The sequence below is a fragment of the Sipha flava genome, unplaced genomic scaffold (genome assembly GCF_003268045.1).
Source record: "Sipha flava isolate LNK unplaced genomic scaffold, YSA_version1 43_pilon_pilon, whole genome shotgun sequence".
Lineage (NCBI taxonomy): Eukaryota > Metazoa > Arthropoda > Insecta > Hemiptera > Aphididae > Sipha > Sipha flava.
In genome coordinates this window covers 1,503,151-1,520,564 of record NW_020273171.1, presented here as the reverse complement: position 1 = coordinate 1,520,564, position 17,414 = coordinate 1,503,151, and the positions used below count along the sequence as shown (strand labels likewise).

The 17,414-nt window shown below is 27.4% G+C and overlaps 3 protein-coding genes across 4 annotated transcripts; 2 read left to right on the top strand and 1 right to left on the bottom strand.

The window, feature by feature from the left end:
* Nucleotides 1–393: 393 nt before the first annotated feature.
* Nucleotides 394–3,844, top strand: LOC112689328 (NSFL1 cofactor p47). Its single transcript, XM_025562978.1, has 8 exons — nt 394–684; nt 755–927; nt 995–1,165; nt 1,237–1,343; nt 1,412–1,565; nt 1,965–2,114; nt 2,176–2,385; nt 3,680–3,844. The coding sequence occupies exons 1-8, from the start codon at nt 577–579 to the stop codon at nt 3,810–3,812; spliced, it is 1,206 nt and encodes a 401-aa protein (XP_025418763.1). The 5' UTR covers nt 394–576; the 3' UTR covers nt 3,813–3,844.
* Nucleotides 3,845–3,990: 146 nt separating this feature from the next.
* Nucleotides 3,991–5,531, bottom strand: LOC112689326. The gene has a single exon (XM_025562977.1). The coding sequence runs from the start codon at nt 5,263–5,265 to the stop codon at nt 4,039–4,041; it is 1,227 nt and encodes a 408-aa protein (XP_025418762.1). The 5' UTR covers nt 5,266–5,531; the 3' UTR covers nt 3,991–4,038.
* Nucleotides 5,532–5,634: 103 nt separating this feature from the next.
* LOC112689371 (translation initiation factor eIF-2B subunit alpha) lies at nt 5,635–11,555 on the top strand. 2 transcript variants are annotated; one of them, XM_025563059.1, is made up of 8 exons: nt 5,635–5,847; nt 6,069–6,170; nt 6,441–6,580; nt 9,008–9,124; nt 9,238–9,350; nt 9,424–9,568; nt 10,306–10,431; nt 11,349–11,553. In XM_025563059.1, the coding sequence occupies exons 1-8, from the start codon at nt 5,835–5,837 to the stop codon at nt 11,499–11,501; spliced, it is 909 nt and encodes a 302-aa protein (XP_025418844.1). In that variant the 5' UTR covers nt 5,635–5,834; the 3' UTR covers nt 11,502–11,553. The 2 variants fall into 2 exon arrangements, with proteins under 2 accessions (XP_025418844.1, XP_025418845.1); XM_025563060.1 differs by lacking the exons at nt 5,635–5,847; nt 6,069–6,170; nt 6,441–6,580 and adding an exon at nt 6,683–7,119 and having other exon boundaries at nt 11,349–11,555.
* The last annotated feature ends 5,859 nt before the right edge of the window (nt 11,556–17,414 follow it).

Here is a 17,414-nt window from a genome sequence, read left to right as displayed (position 1 = left end):
ATATATATCGAATATATCGCACAATATCAAATAGAAACATAAAGTTACGTTTATTTAATCGTTTATCAAATGTACCTACCAAGGGCATATTTGAAGGGGGCATTCGCCTCCCCTCCATGGCGTATATTTTTTTGAATATAATACATTGATTTATTTAAAAAATGTATTATATAAACAATTAAGAATATAAATTACTAGTCTATCATTATATATATAATAATAAATTCAATAATATGTCAATTTGATCACGGGTATCAATTTTTGTTTATCTTCTTATAACATTTTTTTGGTTGTAGAACAAATAGTGGTATTATTTTCTACACTGTGTAGGCTGCACTGGTATTTTTTTGTTAGGTTACGTCACGAACTTAAGCAGAAGATGCAAATAGTAAAAAATTGATTACAAGCGCTTTTGTGGATGAGGAGAACCGAGAGATAAACAACCTATTAGTTTTGCTTCGGCTTTTGTTTTGTCTCTTGTTAATACACGTCATTTTACACGATACAAATATTTCCCATTACTTTGTAGGTAGCTTAAGATTTATTTCTCTGTTACATTAAGGTTTACTACATACAATGAGTGAGTCGGAACAAGGCAACAAGGTCAATGAATTCGTAGGCATTACTAATGTAGACACAGAAAGAGCTAAATTTTACTTGGAAATGGCTGCCTGGAATATGGACGTAATGAGAATAACACGATAATCGCACTTTTGTTTAAATTTTTAACAGTTATTTTACCATTTGATTTTAGTCAGCACTGGCTACCTTCTATGACGAAGGAGCTGATGATGAACCATTAAGCAATAATGCAGTGCAGGCTCCTTCTTCAAGACCAGCTGCTATTTCAAACAGGGATGCACCGGTAGCGAGTGCATCAAGTTATAAGCCAGTACCTAAACCGAAAAAATGGCAACCACAATCTAGGTACTTAGTACTCATATCTCTAAAATTAATTATAATTTGTTCAATTATTATTATTATTTTTTTTTAGAATTATGACATTCAGTTCTTTGAGGAATTCTGAGGTAGAAGATAAAGATAGTGATGATGAAGAAGGACAGAGATTCTATGCAGGTGGATCAATTACAAGTGGCCAACAAGTTATTGGACCTCCACGTAACAATGCAGATGTTATTACAGATATGTTTCAGACAGCACAGAAGTATAATAGTTTTTTTTTAGCTTTAATTATATATATCAACATTTAATTAATAGAAAACCAAATAAATTTAGGCATGCTACTACAGCAGCAAGCAGTAGCAGTACTGCTCACGAAAGTGGTGCATCAAATTTCTTTGGAACAGGTTATAAATTAGGTCAGACTGAAAATGATACAGAAGGTTTGTTATATTTAATTACTTTGACTTTTTCTTAAATTAATTTTGTTATCTTATAATTTTGATTTAAGTAATTCCATCTCTTAACCCGACTTCTAAACGTTCATCTCATCAAGAAGAAGTTGTATTAAAAATATGGAAAGAAGGATTTACTATCAATGATGGTGAACTGCACAGTATTGATCAACCAGAAAATAGAGAATTTTTACTTTTAGTTGCTAGAGGGTAAGAACAATTTTTTTTGTAGAAATAAGAATACTTAGATAGATGAGTGAAGTGACAAGAGAAAATAGAATAGACTGTTATGGTTTGGATATGTAATGAGGTGAGATAAAAAAAAAACAATAAGAGTAATTGTGAAAATGAACATCAACTAAAGGAACAAGAAGAAGATCAAAAAAAAAGATGGTTAGATACAATTGAGAATTATATGAAAGCTATTGGTGTATGCGCAGGGGATGTAAAAATCAAAATGAATAGAGGTTTAGGACAAGGATGGCTGACCCCAAAAAGAGAGAAAAGGAGAAGAAGATAAAATAATAATGATTTGCAGTTTTTAATATTATTTACATATAAATATTTCAAGTAAAATTATGGTTATTAATAATAGTTTTTTTTATTTAGAGAAGAGATTCCTCCATTACTATTGAAAGAAGCAAATGTATCTAGTGAGGATGAACTTCATGTTAGTGTCGAGGACCACAGATATGAAGAATATGTACCAACTAAACAAAAGAAGAAAGTTTTTGGAGGATCTGGTCATTTATTGGGAAGGTATTCTTTTGTACTTCATTTAACCTTTAAATTATTAATTTATTTGCTTTATAATTTATAGCCCTGCACCAGAAGTTGTTGAAAATACTGTTTCCAAAGAAACTTCTTCAGATACTGGTGTTACTAACGAAGCTGCTGCTCGTGCAGAGGTTCCTTTAACACCAGATGCACCTACCACTACATTACAGATCAGATTAGTAGATGGTACGAGACTGATAGCTACATTTAACCATAATCACACTATCGGAGATGTTCACCGTTACATAAGAACGTATCCTTTTTTAAAAGTTAATTAATTGAAACAATTCAAAAATTGATTAATTAATTTTTTTATTGACTAGTTCAATTTCCGTTTTAAAACACTATTTCACTAAATAACACTAAAAGTTGATTTTCTAATTATGAAAAACATATTTTATTTATAATATGTATATTTTATTAGGTTTTTGAATTAATAGTATGATATTCATTGAATTGTAAAATATAAGGGTATTGTCTTTTAGATTTAGTTATAATTTTTCCAATGGTATTGCCATAGGGTGTACTACTTATACCCTCAAGTTTCAAGCATTTCCCAGAAAAGTATTAATTGTAATTAGTTTAACATGTTTTAATTTTGAATAATAATAATATAAAAACTAAATTAAAGTTAAAATTTATTAACTGTCTCACAATTTTATTTTTTCATATTCAGTCGTGATTTTATTGACTATTTTTTTTAACAATGAGTTTTTATATTCAAAAATTGGTTGTACTTTACAAATATAATAATATTTCAAGCTAAGCTTTTATTTATTTATATTTTAATTTTGTAATAAAAATTCAGATTTTCCTCGATTAATGTATTACTATAAAGTAATTATTGATGGTATCAATTTATTTTTCTGTAAAAATAAAAATGTTTATATTCACTTGTGAAAATAGTATATTCTCAACAAAATTTATGAGATCATCACTGATTCTTTTCAAAATCACTTAAATAGTAAGAATTAATTTTTATTTTTTATTGTTCATTACTAATTTATTTCATTAAAAGAAAAAAAATTAAAAATTCTCTCATTCTTAATACATTTAAATTTTATGGTATTGACTAAAGATCTTTGCATTTTAGGTTTAATTTTAAAATAGCTATGTAGGTCTTATAATTGAATACAAATTGTAATTTGTTTTAATCAGTTAACATACTAGCCTAATTAAAACATTAAATTAGAGTAGTGTTTTTTTGTTTTCCACAAAACGATATCTATTGAAATATATATATAAAAAGAAATTTGTTTAAAATAGATTTACAAAATTAGTGTTAAAATTAAATCATAAATGTTTTTTACTACCAAATTATTGTCATTAGAGAATTTAAGATAAAGTTGTATTTTTATTGCTATTAATAAATGTATAATGTGTAAAATCTTTTTACAATGTGAATATGAGGGCTAAAATACAATGATATAAATTACATGAAAAAATAAATAACCTGCACTTCATAAAGATAAGGTTAAAATTTTTTATTGAAAATTAGTTTAATTTTTATGTATTGAATAAATTTCCTTAACTCAATTATGTATTAGTGCTAGAACTAACTTTGGTTCTACATCATTCAAACTACAGTCATCATATCCTCCTAAGACATTAGACAACAATGATCAAACATTGTCAGAAGCTGGATTACTCAATACTGTGATTTTTCAACGTATTGGTTGAAATATTTTAGTCTTATATGTTTTTTTTATTTTATAAATTAATATAATATTATATATTTATGTTTTAAAAATTGAAGTTAAAAAAAAAGTAAACATATTATTTCAATAATAAAAATAGTAATATTTATTTGATTTTATATAAAAATTCTTATAAAAAATATATACATATTATTCCTTTTTAAAAATAACAGTCATAATAAATTCAAAAATAATATTTTACAGAATAATCACAGTGTTTTTCTTTCATGAATAATGGAATATTTCAAATGGGATCTCCACAATGTTAATAATTTACTGTTAACAAAATTAATTAAATGCCTTGCCATACTTTTGTCATCTTTTCCAGTAATTTTTTCACATATTTCTTCCAATCTATGAATAGATCCTAAACTCGGAGTTTGATAGTTTATTTTGTCTTGTTCATCGATGATAGAATTTACAGTATCATTGGTTTTTTCACATAATGTTTTTTTCATGGCCATAGGCCATGATTTTTTTAATAAACGATTGTTACAACATTTTTTTACTTCAAATGTATAATCAACACCTTCCTTAAAATCATTTAATTGCTTATGATCATTTAACACCAAGTACTGATCCCATGATAATAAAATACTATGCCTTGCATAGCTTTGTGTCCTTTGTATACAATCCTTTTGTATAACTGACTTTTCCATTAGTAAATCTTGAGCAGGAAATTGCCAAGAAAGGGTAGAAAAGGTTTTATATAGTTCCTTGTGACCTGCAATTGTGCGTAAGAATTGCAGAACTTGATAATGGATGCCTATATCATAAGCTACAAAATGACGAACACCTATCAAAGTATGATATGCAATAAATTCTATTAGATATGTATCGGGTACAGCAGAATAATCAGGTGCAATACAAATAATTAAATCATCTTTGTCCTTGGTTTCTTTTTTAATTTCGATAGGTATAAAAAGTTTTGATGTGTTTTCTTTCCCCAGTAAAATTCCATATGGCTTTGTGTTAACAGGAATATCGTTGGGCTTACAATGAACCTCATACTCATGAAAATTTGAATCACGAATGTTGAGTTGTATGTTGTAAGACAATTTCCCTGGCCTAGATGTATATATATCGGCCAACTTGAACCATACACGACATTCATAACCTGAAAAGGCTGATCTTGGTCCTAATAGCAGCAAATGAACTGATTGTTGTTGAGATGACCAGAAAGCGGAATATGCATAGTGTTCATCGTGCTTGGTCCAGGAAATCGGGGGTTTCGCTAATAAATTATCATTTTCTAAATCAATATAAAACTTTTCTTCCAGAAGAACACAATTAGTAAGGTTATCGGCTGAATAACCAAAAAAGTTGAGCACTTCTAAGACATTCAAAAGTTTCATATATTCATACCTGTACAATAACAGTGAAAAGATGCTGACGAAAGATACAAGCACTAATAGTAATTGTTGATACTTTCTCATCTTAATGTATCGTTGTCAGGCATGGGACGCAAACATTGGAATCGATATTACAAACAAGATTTGTTTTTATCTTACAATAATGAAAACATTTGCAATTAACAATTACTTTACACATTAAGGTCATTAATACCAAAGAGAGGCATGTTTATGAAAACAATTAACTCAAGTTCCGTTAAGACAACATAAGATCAATTAGTTAAAAGTTAACAGTCATCAAATTATAAATTTAACTTAATAAATTGGAAGTTTTTATGAAAAATAATATTGTTGGTACTTTTGTTTTCTTATTTTTTTTTATCACGTTTCTTATCACACTCCGGGATAACTAGAATATCAATACACCCATATATTTATATATTTATGCAAATAAACCTTATTGGGTTTGATAACAGGTCCTCAATTGTAGATTGAAATTAATTGGTTAGGTAATTCCACACAATCAAATTGGATATTCGGATAGATAATTCTTGGTTCCGGTCTTAGATCTGAGACCGAAATCTAAACTGTTTACCCTAAGCGATTATTTTTCCTTTTTATCTGATAAAAGTTCGTATGCTTGTATCTAATCCATGTTGAAAGAAGGTAAGCTATTCCTATTTGTTGCAGACGTTACTGCAGTCTTAAACCGTTCACATCTATGTGAACTTGTGTATAAATGATTTATGTCTCCAAGTGGTTAATTCGTAATTAACAAGTTTTTTTATTTTATATATTATAAAACACATGCATAATAAGTAGTGTACTTTGAGTTTTTTTTTTTTTTAAATACCAATGGTACAACATAACTACTTTTCGATTTTCAGAGGTGTCTCGGTACTATAGTGATATTATGGAAAAAGAGCCTGATGTAAGTGCTAGTATAGCAGCAATAAGTACACTGTTGAAACTATTGGAACATGATAAATGTAAGTATTTGTTATGAGAATGACTATTAATGATTAAAATAAATAAAATTAATCTATAAATGTTATAATTATTATACTTAGTAATTTTTTTTTTTGTAAAAATCTAACTGGTTGAATATTTTTGTGCAGCAAACAAGCTTTTATTTTCAATAGTCTATGATAATATGTTCTATTGTTATTTAATATTGCCATTTATCTGTAATTATTTTTATAGTAATGTTAATTCAATACTTATATTTTGTTTAATATTAAAATGTATTTAATGTTTAGCTGAAACTGTACAAGAACTTGATTTGAATTTGCAATCTGCTGTAGAAGTAATAACAAATACAAGTTTCCGTGTCACTGGTGTATCATCAGGATGTGCATTATTTATGCGATTTATTACATTTGCAAAATTGGATAACATAGTAAGTATTTGAATCAATGTTTAGTGTTACTTAAATTTGGCTTAATTAAGTTTCATTTTGAATATTTAGACAGTGAAACCCATATTAATGGACTTCTCACAATAGCGGACTACTTATTATTGGATAATTTATTGGGTCTTAGCAGAAGTATACTTGTATTTGATAGGCCTTACATGCTCCTAATATTTTGTGTTCTTCAATACAAGTATAATGTACTTTTAATTCTAAATACAAGAGTGTGTATAGCAAAAATATTTTTTACATTTCCATCACAATATTAAAACTGAAATTATGTAAATGTAATCGACAAGTATATTATTTATCAGTGCTTTGGGTTTTATGTAGCCTTCACTAAAATAATTATTGGGTTACAAAGTGCTGTAATTTATATATGCAGTTTATTTGAGTATAACATTATGTCTAGCGGAAAAAGAAAGAGATTAACTTTGGCTCAAAAAATTGAAGTTATAAAATTTGTGGAGGCTGAAAATGTTGGAGTAAGAGCTGTAGCAGAAAAATTTGACATTGGAAAAACACAGGTCAGTGATATTTTAAAAAATAAAGTTTATCTGTCACAAACGTTTGTAGAAAAAGGAAGTGAAAATTCTAAACGTAAATTTCCAAAATCAGATGGTGAAATAATTGATATTGTGATATTTCAATGGTATTTACATGCTCGTGTCAATAATTTGCCAATATCAGGTCCATTATTAAAAGAAAAAGCTTTAGAATTAGCATCGGAAGTTGGTCTCAATGATTTTAAGGCTTCTAACGGGTGGTTACAAAAATTTAAAGAACGACACCAGATTTCTTATAAAAGTACTCACAGAGTTTCTGATTCAGTTAAACAATGTATTGTTACTGAATGGTTCGATAAAGTGAAAGAACTTATTAATGGTTATAACAAATGTGATATTTATAATTGTGATGAAACTGGGCTATTTTACCGCATCACTCCTGAAAAGACAATGAATTTTATTAACGAAACTTGTAGTGAGGGAAATTTATCAAAGGAAAGACTTACCGTGATGTTATGTACCAATATAATTGGAGATTTTGAAAAACCACTAATCATAGGGAAAATTGGAAAACATACCTATTTCAAAGATATTAATATGGACGACCTTGGAATAATTTGGAAGTCCAATACTAAGGCATGGATGACACGTGATATTATGACTGAGTGGCTTCTAGATCTTGATTTTAGAATGACTCAAGCAAAAAGAAACATTATTCTATTTTTAGATAATGCAAGTTCTCACCCTTTGCTTTCTAATCTGCAATCAGTTAAACTAATGTTTTTTCCACAATACATATCATCTTTCCATCAACCATTATACCAAGGAATTTTTCAAAATTTTAAAATTTTATATCGAAAATATTTATTGAGGCATTTACAAATAACTTTAAATAATTCTTCTGAATCAATGAAAAAAATCAATGTACTTAATGCTATTATTTGGATAAAATCTGCTATAAATGATATTAAAAGATCAACAGTAGAAAATTGTTTCATTAAATCTGGGTTATTTGCTTCTAATGAAAACAAAATCACAGAAGAACAATTTTCAATTGATGATTTCAAAAAACTATTAGCATGTTTTGTTAGTAATTCAGTTAAATATGAAGAATTGGATAACAAATTATTAACAGAAAACGAGTCTTTGAATTTAACTAAAATAATGCAAGAACTCATTGATCCACAAATTAGTGAAGATGAAGATGAAGAAAACAATGACGAAGTTACTTAATAGTTTAAAGACAAAGATACTGTACTAAAAATTACTCAAAAATGTTATTCTTAGAAAGAAAACAAAATAAAAATAAGTTAAATGTCCAAGTCATTTGCTTCTACTGATAATAGAAGGATAAATTTACTCATTTAAAAACGTTAAATTAATTTGTATGTGTACCCTTAATATTTGCATTAGTAAATTTTGTTGTATTTAAAAGTATTTGTTTTGGGTTTTAGTAAAATATAGAGTATAAAATACAATTACATTTTTAAAATTAATTTAAAAGGCATTATTATGATTATAGTATTGTGTACTCTATTTATTTTATGTTTATAAAATAAAAATCTAATAACATTTTGTAAGAAATAGTTTTAATTTTTAGTAAAGTTATTAGAATAAATATGTTATTAAAAACAAATGTAATATAATCTATTGTACATGCAAATTATAAATTAATATTATATTTTTATATGTATTAAATGTTTATTGATATATTTATAATAATTTAATGTGTAATAGATATATTTCTCATTACAAGATAACTGAATGTGTATCATTTATTTGTTAATTAAATTATTTATAAATATTGAACTTAATTTTTTTAAATTTTTCATATATTCAAGAGTAAGCATTAATAATTAAAATTGTAATATAGATAATTTAATGAGTACTTTTATATACTTCCTTTTAGACTTTTGCCGATTGTAAGAAAGTCATGTTGGACAGAGGAAAAGTATTTTTGAAAAAATTGACTGAAGCTAGAAACAAAGTTGCCAAAATTACTCTTCCTTTTTTCGTTGATGGTATAGTAAGTATAAATAAATATCATATGTATACTTACTAAGACTATGCAATGTAAGAATTAACTGGAAAATAATAACAACACACTAATTAGTAATTCTAATATGTTTATTATTTAAGAATATCTTAACACATTCAAAATCAAGAGTAGTGTTAGAAGCAATGAAATTAGCAGTAAATTCTCAAAAAAGATTTCATGTTTATGTATCTGAATCAGCTCCTGATAAAAGCGGGTAATTTTATCTTATATTAAATTAATTTTTTATAAAACCTATATTATTAATATTACATTTTTGTATCTCTTAGAATTGAAATGTATAACTGTTTGAAGAAACTTAGTATTCCTTGTACGTTGATATTAGACTCTGCTGTTGGTTACATCATGGAAAGAGTGGATATGGTTATGGTAGGAGCAGAATGTGTTGTAGAAAGTGGTGGAATCATAAATAAAGTAATGAAGTTATTATTTTAATTTTATTCACTAATAATTATTATTTTAGATTTTACAATTTGATATACTTTTACTATTTAATTCTAATTTCTTATAAATCTATTTCACACATTTCACGCTAAATTTATACATTATAATTTAAATTTATCTGGAAAAATCAATATACAATCATAAATTGATGATTTTCAGAAATGTTGAACTCTGTCAAATTATTTTTAATGTATTGGCTATAAGACATAGAAAAATAATAAATATTTTAATATAGAATAATTAGTTTTTTGAAATCATTGAAAATGTTACCCTCTATAAGTTTTAATTTTTTAACATAAGTAAATTGTAATTATAATGTACTTTAACTGTTTAAAACTCATTTTCAGTGCGCACTATACATGTTTCCACGAGAGAAAGGTATCATTTCGAATAGGTAGTAGTCCCCTCTAAATAATCATGATATTGGTCAACGGTTCTTGACAGCGACTCAACCCATATGGCACTTACAAAAATGTGGTAAAGTATCCCCAAAAATGACCGGTTTTGGTCGGTAGCTGATACCTTTCTCTCGTGGAAACAATTGTAAACAATATATTCAATTTAATTCCCTTTAAAGAATATTAGCATCTTAGTAAAGTGTTTTTTTTTTTTTTTTTAAATAAATATAATTAATTATGCATCAACTGATTTTTCATAGAAATTTATGCAACAAAAAGTATTCTTTATAAATTATTTATTTATTCTAGATTGGAAGTTGTACTATGGCTATTTGCGCTAAAGAACTGAAAAAACCATTTTACGTACTGACTGAAAGTTATAAGTTCTCCCGAATGTATCCTCTAAATCAAAAAGATTTACCTAATAATTTTAAAGTAAGAAATACTTTTTTTAACTAATTATATAACGAAGATTATTTTAAAAATTATTATGATTAAGTTGTTACATGATGGTATGATTTTAGGTTGTTTTTTTTTTCATAATTCTTGTTCTTATTTTAATTGTTTTAATTATAGTTATTCTTTTATTAAAATAATTGGCAGCTGTCTTTTTTCTATATTATAATGTATTTTTGTCCAAATTTCCAATATATGTATTAAAATTTAATTAAAACCCTAAAAATACATTATTTAGCATAATAGTTTGTCATAAAATTGAGGTCAAGCATATGAGGCTTTGAAGTGCTAGAAGTCTCTAACATGTTTTTTTTTTAATTATTATATTGTATGTTATACAAAAATTTAAACTTTTTTAAAAATAATGCTCATGCAAGTATGAATTTATATAATTTACATATTATTTCTACATAGTAGATACATTAATAGAAAAGCTAATTCGTAAAATAATGTTTATTCAATGGTCATAGTTGCCGAGTATGCTTTTGTATAATAAAAAAACAAATAATAATAGACATTATAATAATTTATTTTTCTCAAACAATACGATAGCATAGATGATTTCTTCCAATCCCATTTTATGCATACCATTTTAATTTATTCGAATTGATGCTGATTATTTTTCTACCTACATTTTATGATTAGTAGTATTTTGTTAGTTTAAAAAGAAACAATTTACGGATATTCTTTAAGGATAATATTATATATTAGTGAACATTTTCAAAATTACCTTTTATTTGATTTTAATAAGTAGTTCAATTTCATTTTTATCAATGGTTCATTGATTTTTTTTCCTTATATCTACAAATATATTATCATAATATAATAATGGTAATTTTCTATTAGTTTATGTTGAAAAATTGAATTTAATATAATTATTTTTCCCTATAATTTAGTATACTGCAAACAATTTGAACGATGATAATTTATTAAATGCTCATCCTTCAGTGGATTATACACATCCATCTTACATCAGCTTGCTTTTTACTGACCTTGGAATATTGATGCCATCAGCAGTTAGTGATGAGTTAATCAAACTATATCTTTGATTTATATAAAATCTACATGTAAAATGAAGTGTAAGTTTTTTTGTTATATAAATAAAACATTTATATATGTAAGTTATAATTTATTATAATATCTGTGTGACAAATTATTTTTTTTATCATGAGTTATTTTTCCTTACCTTGAAAATAATTATTTGGTGTTAAAAATATTTACATTAAAATGTAATTTAATGTTATTTTTTTATGATAATATTATTTATTTATTATGGTAAATAATTCAATTTTGAAAAAAACTTTTACTGTGTTGTGAATAATATATATTTAAAATGACTGTTTATTGTTATTCTTAACATTGTTATTTGAATGGTTAACATTTTACAATTTAAAATGAGATTAAAAGTAAAAAAATTAACTTGGTTTTTTAATAAATAATAAATAAACAATACAATAACAATAAATTGTTTATTTTAATCACCTTAAAATTAATTACTAAAATAGGTTTTATATTAAATTTTGAATTTTTTGAACAAGATTACATTTTACTAAACATTAAATGTCTATTAATGGTGACTGCAATACATTTTTAATGAAAATACACGTGTTAATAATATAAAAGTTTATTTATTTAATTTTTTTCTTTTTGTATTGAAACTTATGGTTGGTTTTGCAGTTGGATATCGGTTCTTCACTCTAATTTGTTTTCAACTAACTTATCCAGCTACAACTCTTCAATTTAGTGGAGCTTGATAATCTTGTATCAGAAATCATTCGTTTGACAAATTAATTTCATGAATGTGAGGACATTTCATTCAAAGATCATTCTTTTCTTCAATTTTCTTTTCTATTTTTTATAAATTAGTTCATTTTCGTGTCTCAAGATAAGATCCATCATCTTGCTTTAATGGTTTTGATTTATTTTTCGAATTAGAACATAAAAACAAAAATGGGTAAGAAAATGGATAATATAAAGGAATGCTTAAGGTGCATTAGAAATTGTTCGAAGTTCGTTGTTATGTGCTTCACTTTTGGATCTCACTTTCAAGCGTAATGTTTTTATATTATCTATAGGTCAGTTATACTCAATAATTTTTCTTTAACGTCATGGTTTCATTTTAACCTGTCTTTATATTCTATTAGGGATTTGCCCCACAGACAAATATGCTATTGATTACTTTCTAGGAAATTAGTCATACCAGAAGATGGTATTGATGGCGAACAAATAAAAATTAAATAGTTGGGATGGGTAATGGATGAAAGAATTTATTCAAAAAGTTGACTCTTTTAGGTGAACTGAATCAGTACACCATAATTAAATAACTTAATAACTCAGTGTTATCTCCTAGTTCTTACAAGTTCCTGATTTAATGTTATAATTTTCGCAGCTCATGACTTGTGAGGTATCGATTGAATTACATAGTTCACTGAATTGGTGATTCTTTATTGTTTAAAGTAATTGTTTTATCTTATTAGTTAATACATCATCTAAACCATCTATACAGTTTGCACCTTTCAATTTAAACAAAATAATTTTTTAAAAGTGCATTAAAATTAAATACTTATAGGGTTGATGCAATTTCCATTTTGTATCTGAACTATACCAAAAATGTTTTACATTTTTAAAAAGATTTTTCTAATCCAGCAATATCATCCATCCATTAATAAATGTAATATTGAATTTCGTTATGATATTATAAGTCTTAGAATTATATTTTTTAAGTAATTGAACATAAAATCTAAAAAGTTATTTTGGTATTCAGAATCTTGATATTGAAAAGAAAAACGTTTTGCTTCTTTTGGTTCATCAGAACTTGATTCATCATCTAATTAAATATTTAAGTGAGTTATGCCTTTTTTTTTAAATTTAATATTTTACACACTCGCTTAACAATTAAAATATTGGAGAAAACCACCCAACAAAACAGATAATGTCCTTCCCTTGAAGTTTGATTATATGTCAGTTTATTCTGATATTTAATCTAACATCACTACATATGAATTATTACTGAACGTAAATTTGCTATATTGTACCATTGATTAAATTTACATAGATAGTCCACGGTATAGGAAAAAATGGAAACCTATTAAGTAATAAGAGAAATGTGACAACCAGGGGCGTATTTAGGGGGGGGGGTGATATGGGTGTTAGAACACCCCCCAATCGACCATATTCTATGGTATTTTATCAAATTGCTAACTTACAGCATAATTTGAATAAACGTTATATACAACTTGTTGATTTTACATACACTGTCTTAATATAATCATTTTCATTAGTATAATTATTTATATAAATACATGTTATTTATTTATGTAATATAGGAGGGAGGCAGTGCCTCCCATTTACCATAAGTCTATTAAATTTTAAAACACCCCCGTTAAATGAATCCTGGATACGCCACTGGTGACAATAGATAGAGTTAAGTGTCATAATCAGTGGCGTACTTAGACCTGAACTTTAGGGGGGGGGGGGTTAATTTTTAAATTAACATATTGGATGGCGTGACACCTGAACATAAAAAACATATCGTACATTTTAATAAATTACTAATTTTTATTTGTGATATTTTTTTATTGACATGTCATAATAAATAATAAATTCATTTAAATTTTTCGAAATGGAATGGAGTAATGAATTGTGTCTAGATTTCATTCAACATTATCAACAACATCCAGTGCTATGAAACCCAAAAAATAATTATTATTTTTCTAAAACAAAGAAAAAAAAAGTCCTAAATTTGTTGGGTTCTTTTCGCGTGAAAGAGTCATTTGAGTGACAATAAAAATTATATAATTATTATTAAAGTTTAAGTTTCAAACACAATATACGAAACACAACATACACTGTATATGTTCTCCACACAACTGAATATCCGGAGCGCAGGTTTATCGCATACAAGCTTGTTGTGCGTGGTAACGTCCATACTGAGCATACACAATACACAACGTGAGCACACATGCTCGGTCTATGCGTGCTCTAGTGTGTACGCGGCTTTAGATAAAAAAAATGAAAGTATAGTATATCAATGTGAAATATGCCGTACCAATGACACAACTCTACCGTAATCTCTATAACTATAATTTTGATGACTAACAAACCATAAAAATGTTGGATTGTGCTCTTCAGGTGCTTTTCATCGACCTGAAGGTTCTGTCAAGTATGAATGAATTTAAATAAATAAACAACCATAAGGAAACTAATTATTGAGCAGAATCTATAGAAACCTTTTAAATTGTTACAAAAATGTGTCAGCTCAAATCGACAAATAAGTTCTTTGACCGTAGATCTATTCGATTTAAAACGCAAACAAATAATTTGAAATTCATAAAAAAAATCGTTATTATTTATGAAAGACCTTTATCAAAAAATTTATCATATTACCACAGCTATTGTAATGTAATCTGTGATATTACCTATACTTGTTTCCCCGAGAGATAGGTACCAGCCACCCAAGGTTTACAGAAGGTTTATCATATACGAGGATATCTATAAGCTTTGACAACCGCCAACCAAAGCCGTTCGTCGCTGCGCACACCACTCCACATTTTTGTAAGGTTTCACATGGGTTAAATCGCCGATCAAGGCCGTCCGCAGAAATTTTTCTCGGGGGGGGGGGGGGGGGGGAGTGAAAACTACAATTGTATATGGACCATAGAGTTACTCTATGATATGTACCTACAACCAGAGACGTATTCAGAAATTTGGTGCCCGGGTGCTAACGTTTTAAAGGAGAGATTTTTCGTCGACAATTTATGTCCCCCTTCCCATAAATATTTCCAATCTTAGAATATTATCTTAAATAAAAAAAAAATATTATTGTTTATCAACACAAAATGGGCTATGTAAAAATTTGATGTCGCCCGGGGCGATCGCCCCCTCTAGCCTCCACCTAAATACGTCACTAACTATGATTAAAACCAAATACCGAATAGTGATAATGAAAACTGACGAACAATTTTGTGTCGCCTAATTAGTCCTCCTTATCGCCCTCAAAGACTGCTGTATGAAATGCAAATAAATGCAATAAATTACTATACAAATTATTATCTAAAGGAGCGGATGGGCCGTGAGGCGTCAATCGCTATTGTTTGTTTACACGTGACAGAATGTTGGTATTGCGCGTTTTATTATAGACGTATAGTGTTTTACTGTGTACATTATAATTCCCAAAAAAAAACCTAATGGTGAAAAAAGGTCAAGTTTCAAACTCCCTCCCAAAAAAGTCGGCCTATCAAAGTAGTGAAATCTACATTGTGGCCAAGTTCTGTATTTTTTAATTCATACCCTCACTACACTCCTACATTAAAGAGCAACATTCCTCTTTTATTTGTATTGTTTAACACTTGGCCAGTTTCTGAATGAGGCATAAACTAGACTTGGCCGCAATTTACAATATGCATAAATGCACCAAAAAATGACTAACTAGTAAATATGTGGTAAAAAAAGTATAGAGTGAACCACACTTTTAAATGACTTTATATTATCTGATAAACACCTCGGTCATGGTTGTAAATGTCTATAACCGTAGGAATATCCGTGGAAGATAATACGACTATTTGTTCCACAACCAAAAATGTTATGATATAAAAAGATAAACAAAAATTGATACCCGTGAACAAATTGACATATTATTGAATTTACTATCGTATTATAATGATAGACTAGTAATTTATATTCCTAATTATTTTTATATAAATATAATATAAAATGTATACATTACATTTTTTAAATAAATCAAAGTAGGTATTATATTAAAAAAAAAAAAAATATGAGCCATGGAGGAGCGAATGCCCCCTTCGTCCCCTAAAATACGCTCTCGTTGTAGTAACACCGTGTGAACGACGCTTTTTTTTATAAATGTTGGATATTATTTTCATAAATATATTTGTTTTGATGTACTTATATCAAATCAATCATATAAAATTCTTTTCCCAAATTTCAAACAAATTAAATTGATTCTTTTTGAACAAATATGTTTCAAATAACCTATAGTATTTTAGCAGGCGAGAAATAATGTTGGATTATTACACGGATAAAAATGTGCATATTTTTTGTCAACATGACTATTTTAGTAATATTAAAAAGGAAAAACAATATTTTATACATTTCCTCAAAATGTTAATTTTAACGCACACCTGTTGTGCTAATCCTTGTAAAAAAAAAAAAAATATTTATATTTTTCTTTGAATTAGCTGAATTAATTTATTAATTAGACACAATGATTTATACTGTCGAACCCCCCACGCATAAAAACAATTAGTTAACTTTTTTTTTTTAAGACGCACATGCGTCACGCCTTTGTCACGCCACTCTAATGTTTGTTCGTGAACGATATTATAAACAATGTACTTATAACACATGCGAAATGCCAATGATGCTTTCGTGCCACTATAGAAAATCACACAATGACGCAGTTTTTTTCCCGACGTTTCCGGTTAGTATTCGCGTAGGTATTTGTGGCGTACGCTCATGGGCGTATTTTAAAATCTATTCGTCTAATAGTGATGGCGAGAAATAGCAGAAGCAGCTACAATAGCACTGACATTCAGTGTAAATATTAGTAGCGGTTGAAAAATTCCGTATCGAGGTTTTTATGTTTTCCTTAAATGTACCTGAAGCTAAACACATATTGGAAAATAGCAGCAGCAGCAGTTATGTTATAGGACGGGGTTCTGGTGGCTGGCACGATGTATGATAATTGATAATGCGCGTATTCTAATACCAGCTACTGATAAAATATCAATTTTAAAAATTAAACAAATAAAAAAATCAATACATTTTTTTTTTTATCAATTTTTAAACATTAAATTATCAGCGGTTTTAACGTAACAACAACAGCTGTCATTTATCAGCACTATTTCAAAACAGCAATAGCATTAGCAGATGTTAAAAGAGAAAATTAAAATAGCGGTTACCATCACTTAGTCCGCGACATGAAATCTGGCCGGTGGTCAGTG

Bases quoted from the DNA above. Each gene is read 5' to 3' on its own strand.
- LOC112689328 (XM_025562978.1), top strand. From the start codon at position 577: ATGAGTGAGTCGGAACAAGGCAACAAGGTCAATGAATTCGTAGGCATT. The intron at 1,344-1,411 runs GTTTGTTATATT...TTTTGATTTAAG, and splicing joins GACTGAAAATGATACAGAAG to TAATTCCATCTCTTAACCCG. The intron at 2,386-3,679 runs GTATCCTTTTTT...ATTATGTATTAG, and splicing joins GTTCACCGTTACATAAGAAC to TGCTAGAACTAACTTTGGTT.
- LOC112689371 (XM_025563059.1), top strand. The intron at 6,171-6,440 runs GTAAGTATTTGT...TTTAATGTTTAG, and splicing joins ACTATTGGAACATGATAAAT to CTGAAACTGTACAAGAACTT. The intron at 9,351-9,423 runs GTAATTTTATCT...TGTATCTCTTAG, and splicing joins TCAGCTCCTGATAAAAGCGG to AATTGAAATGTATAACTGTT.
- LOC112689326 (XM_025562977.1), bottom strand. From the start codon at position 5,265: ATGAGAAAGTATCAACAATTACTATTAGTGCTTGTATCTTTCGTCAGC.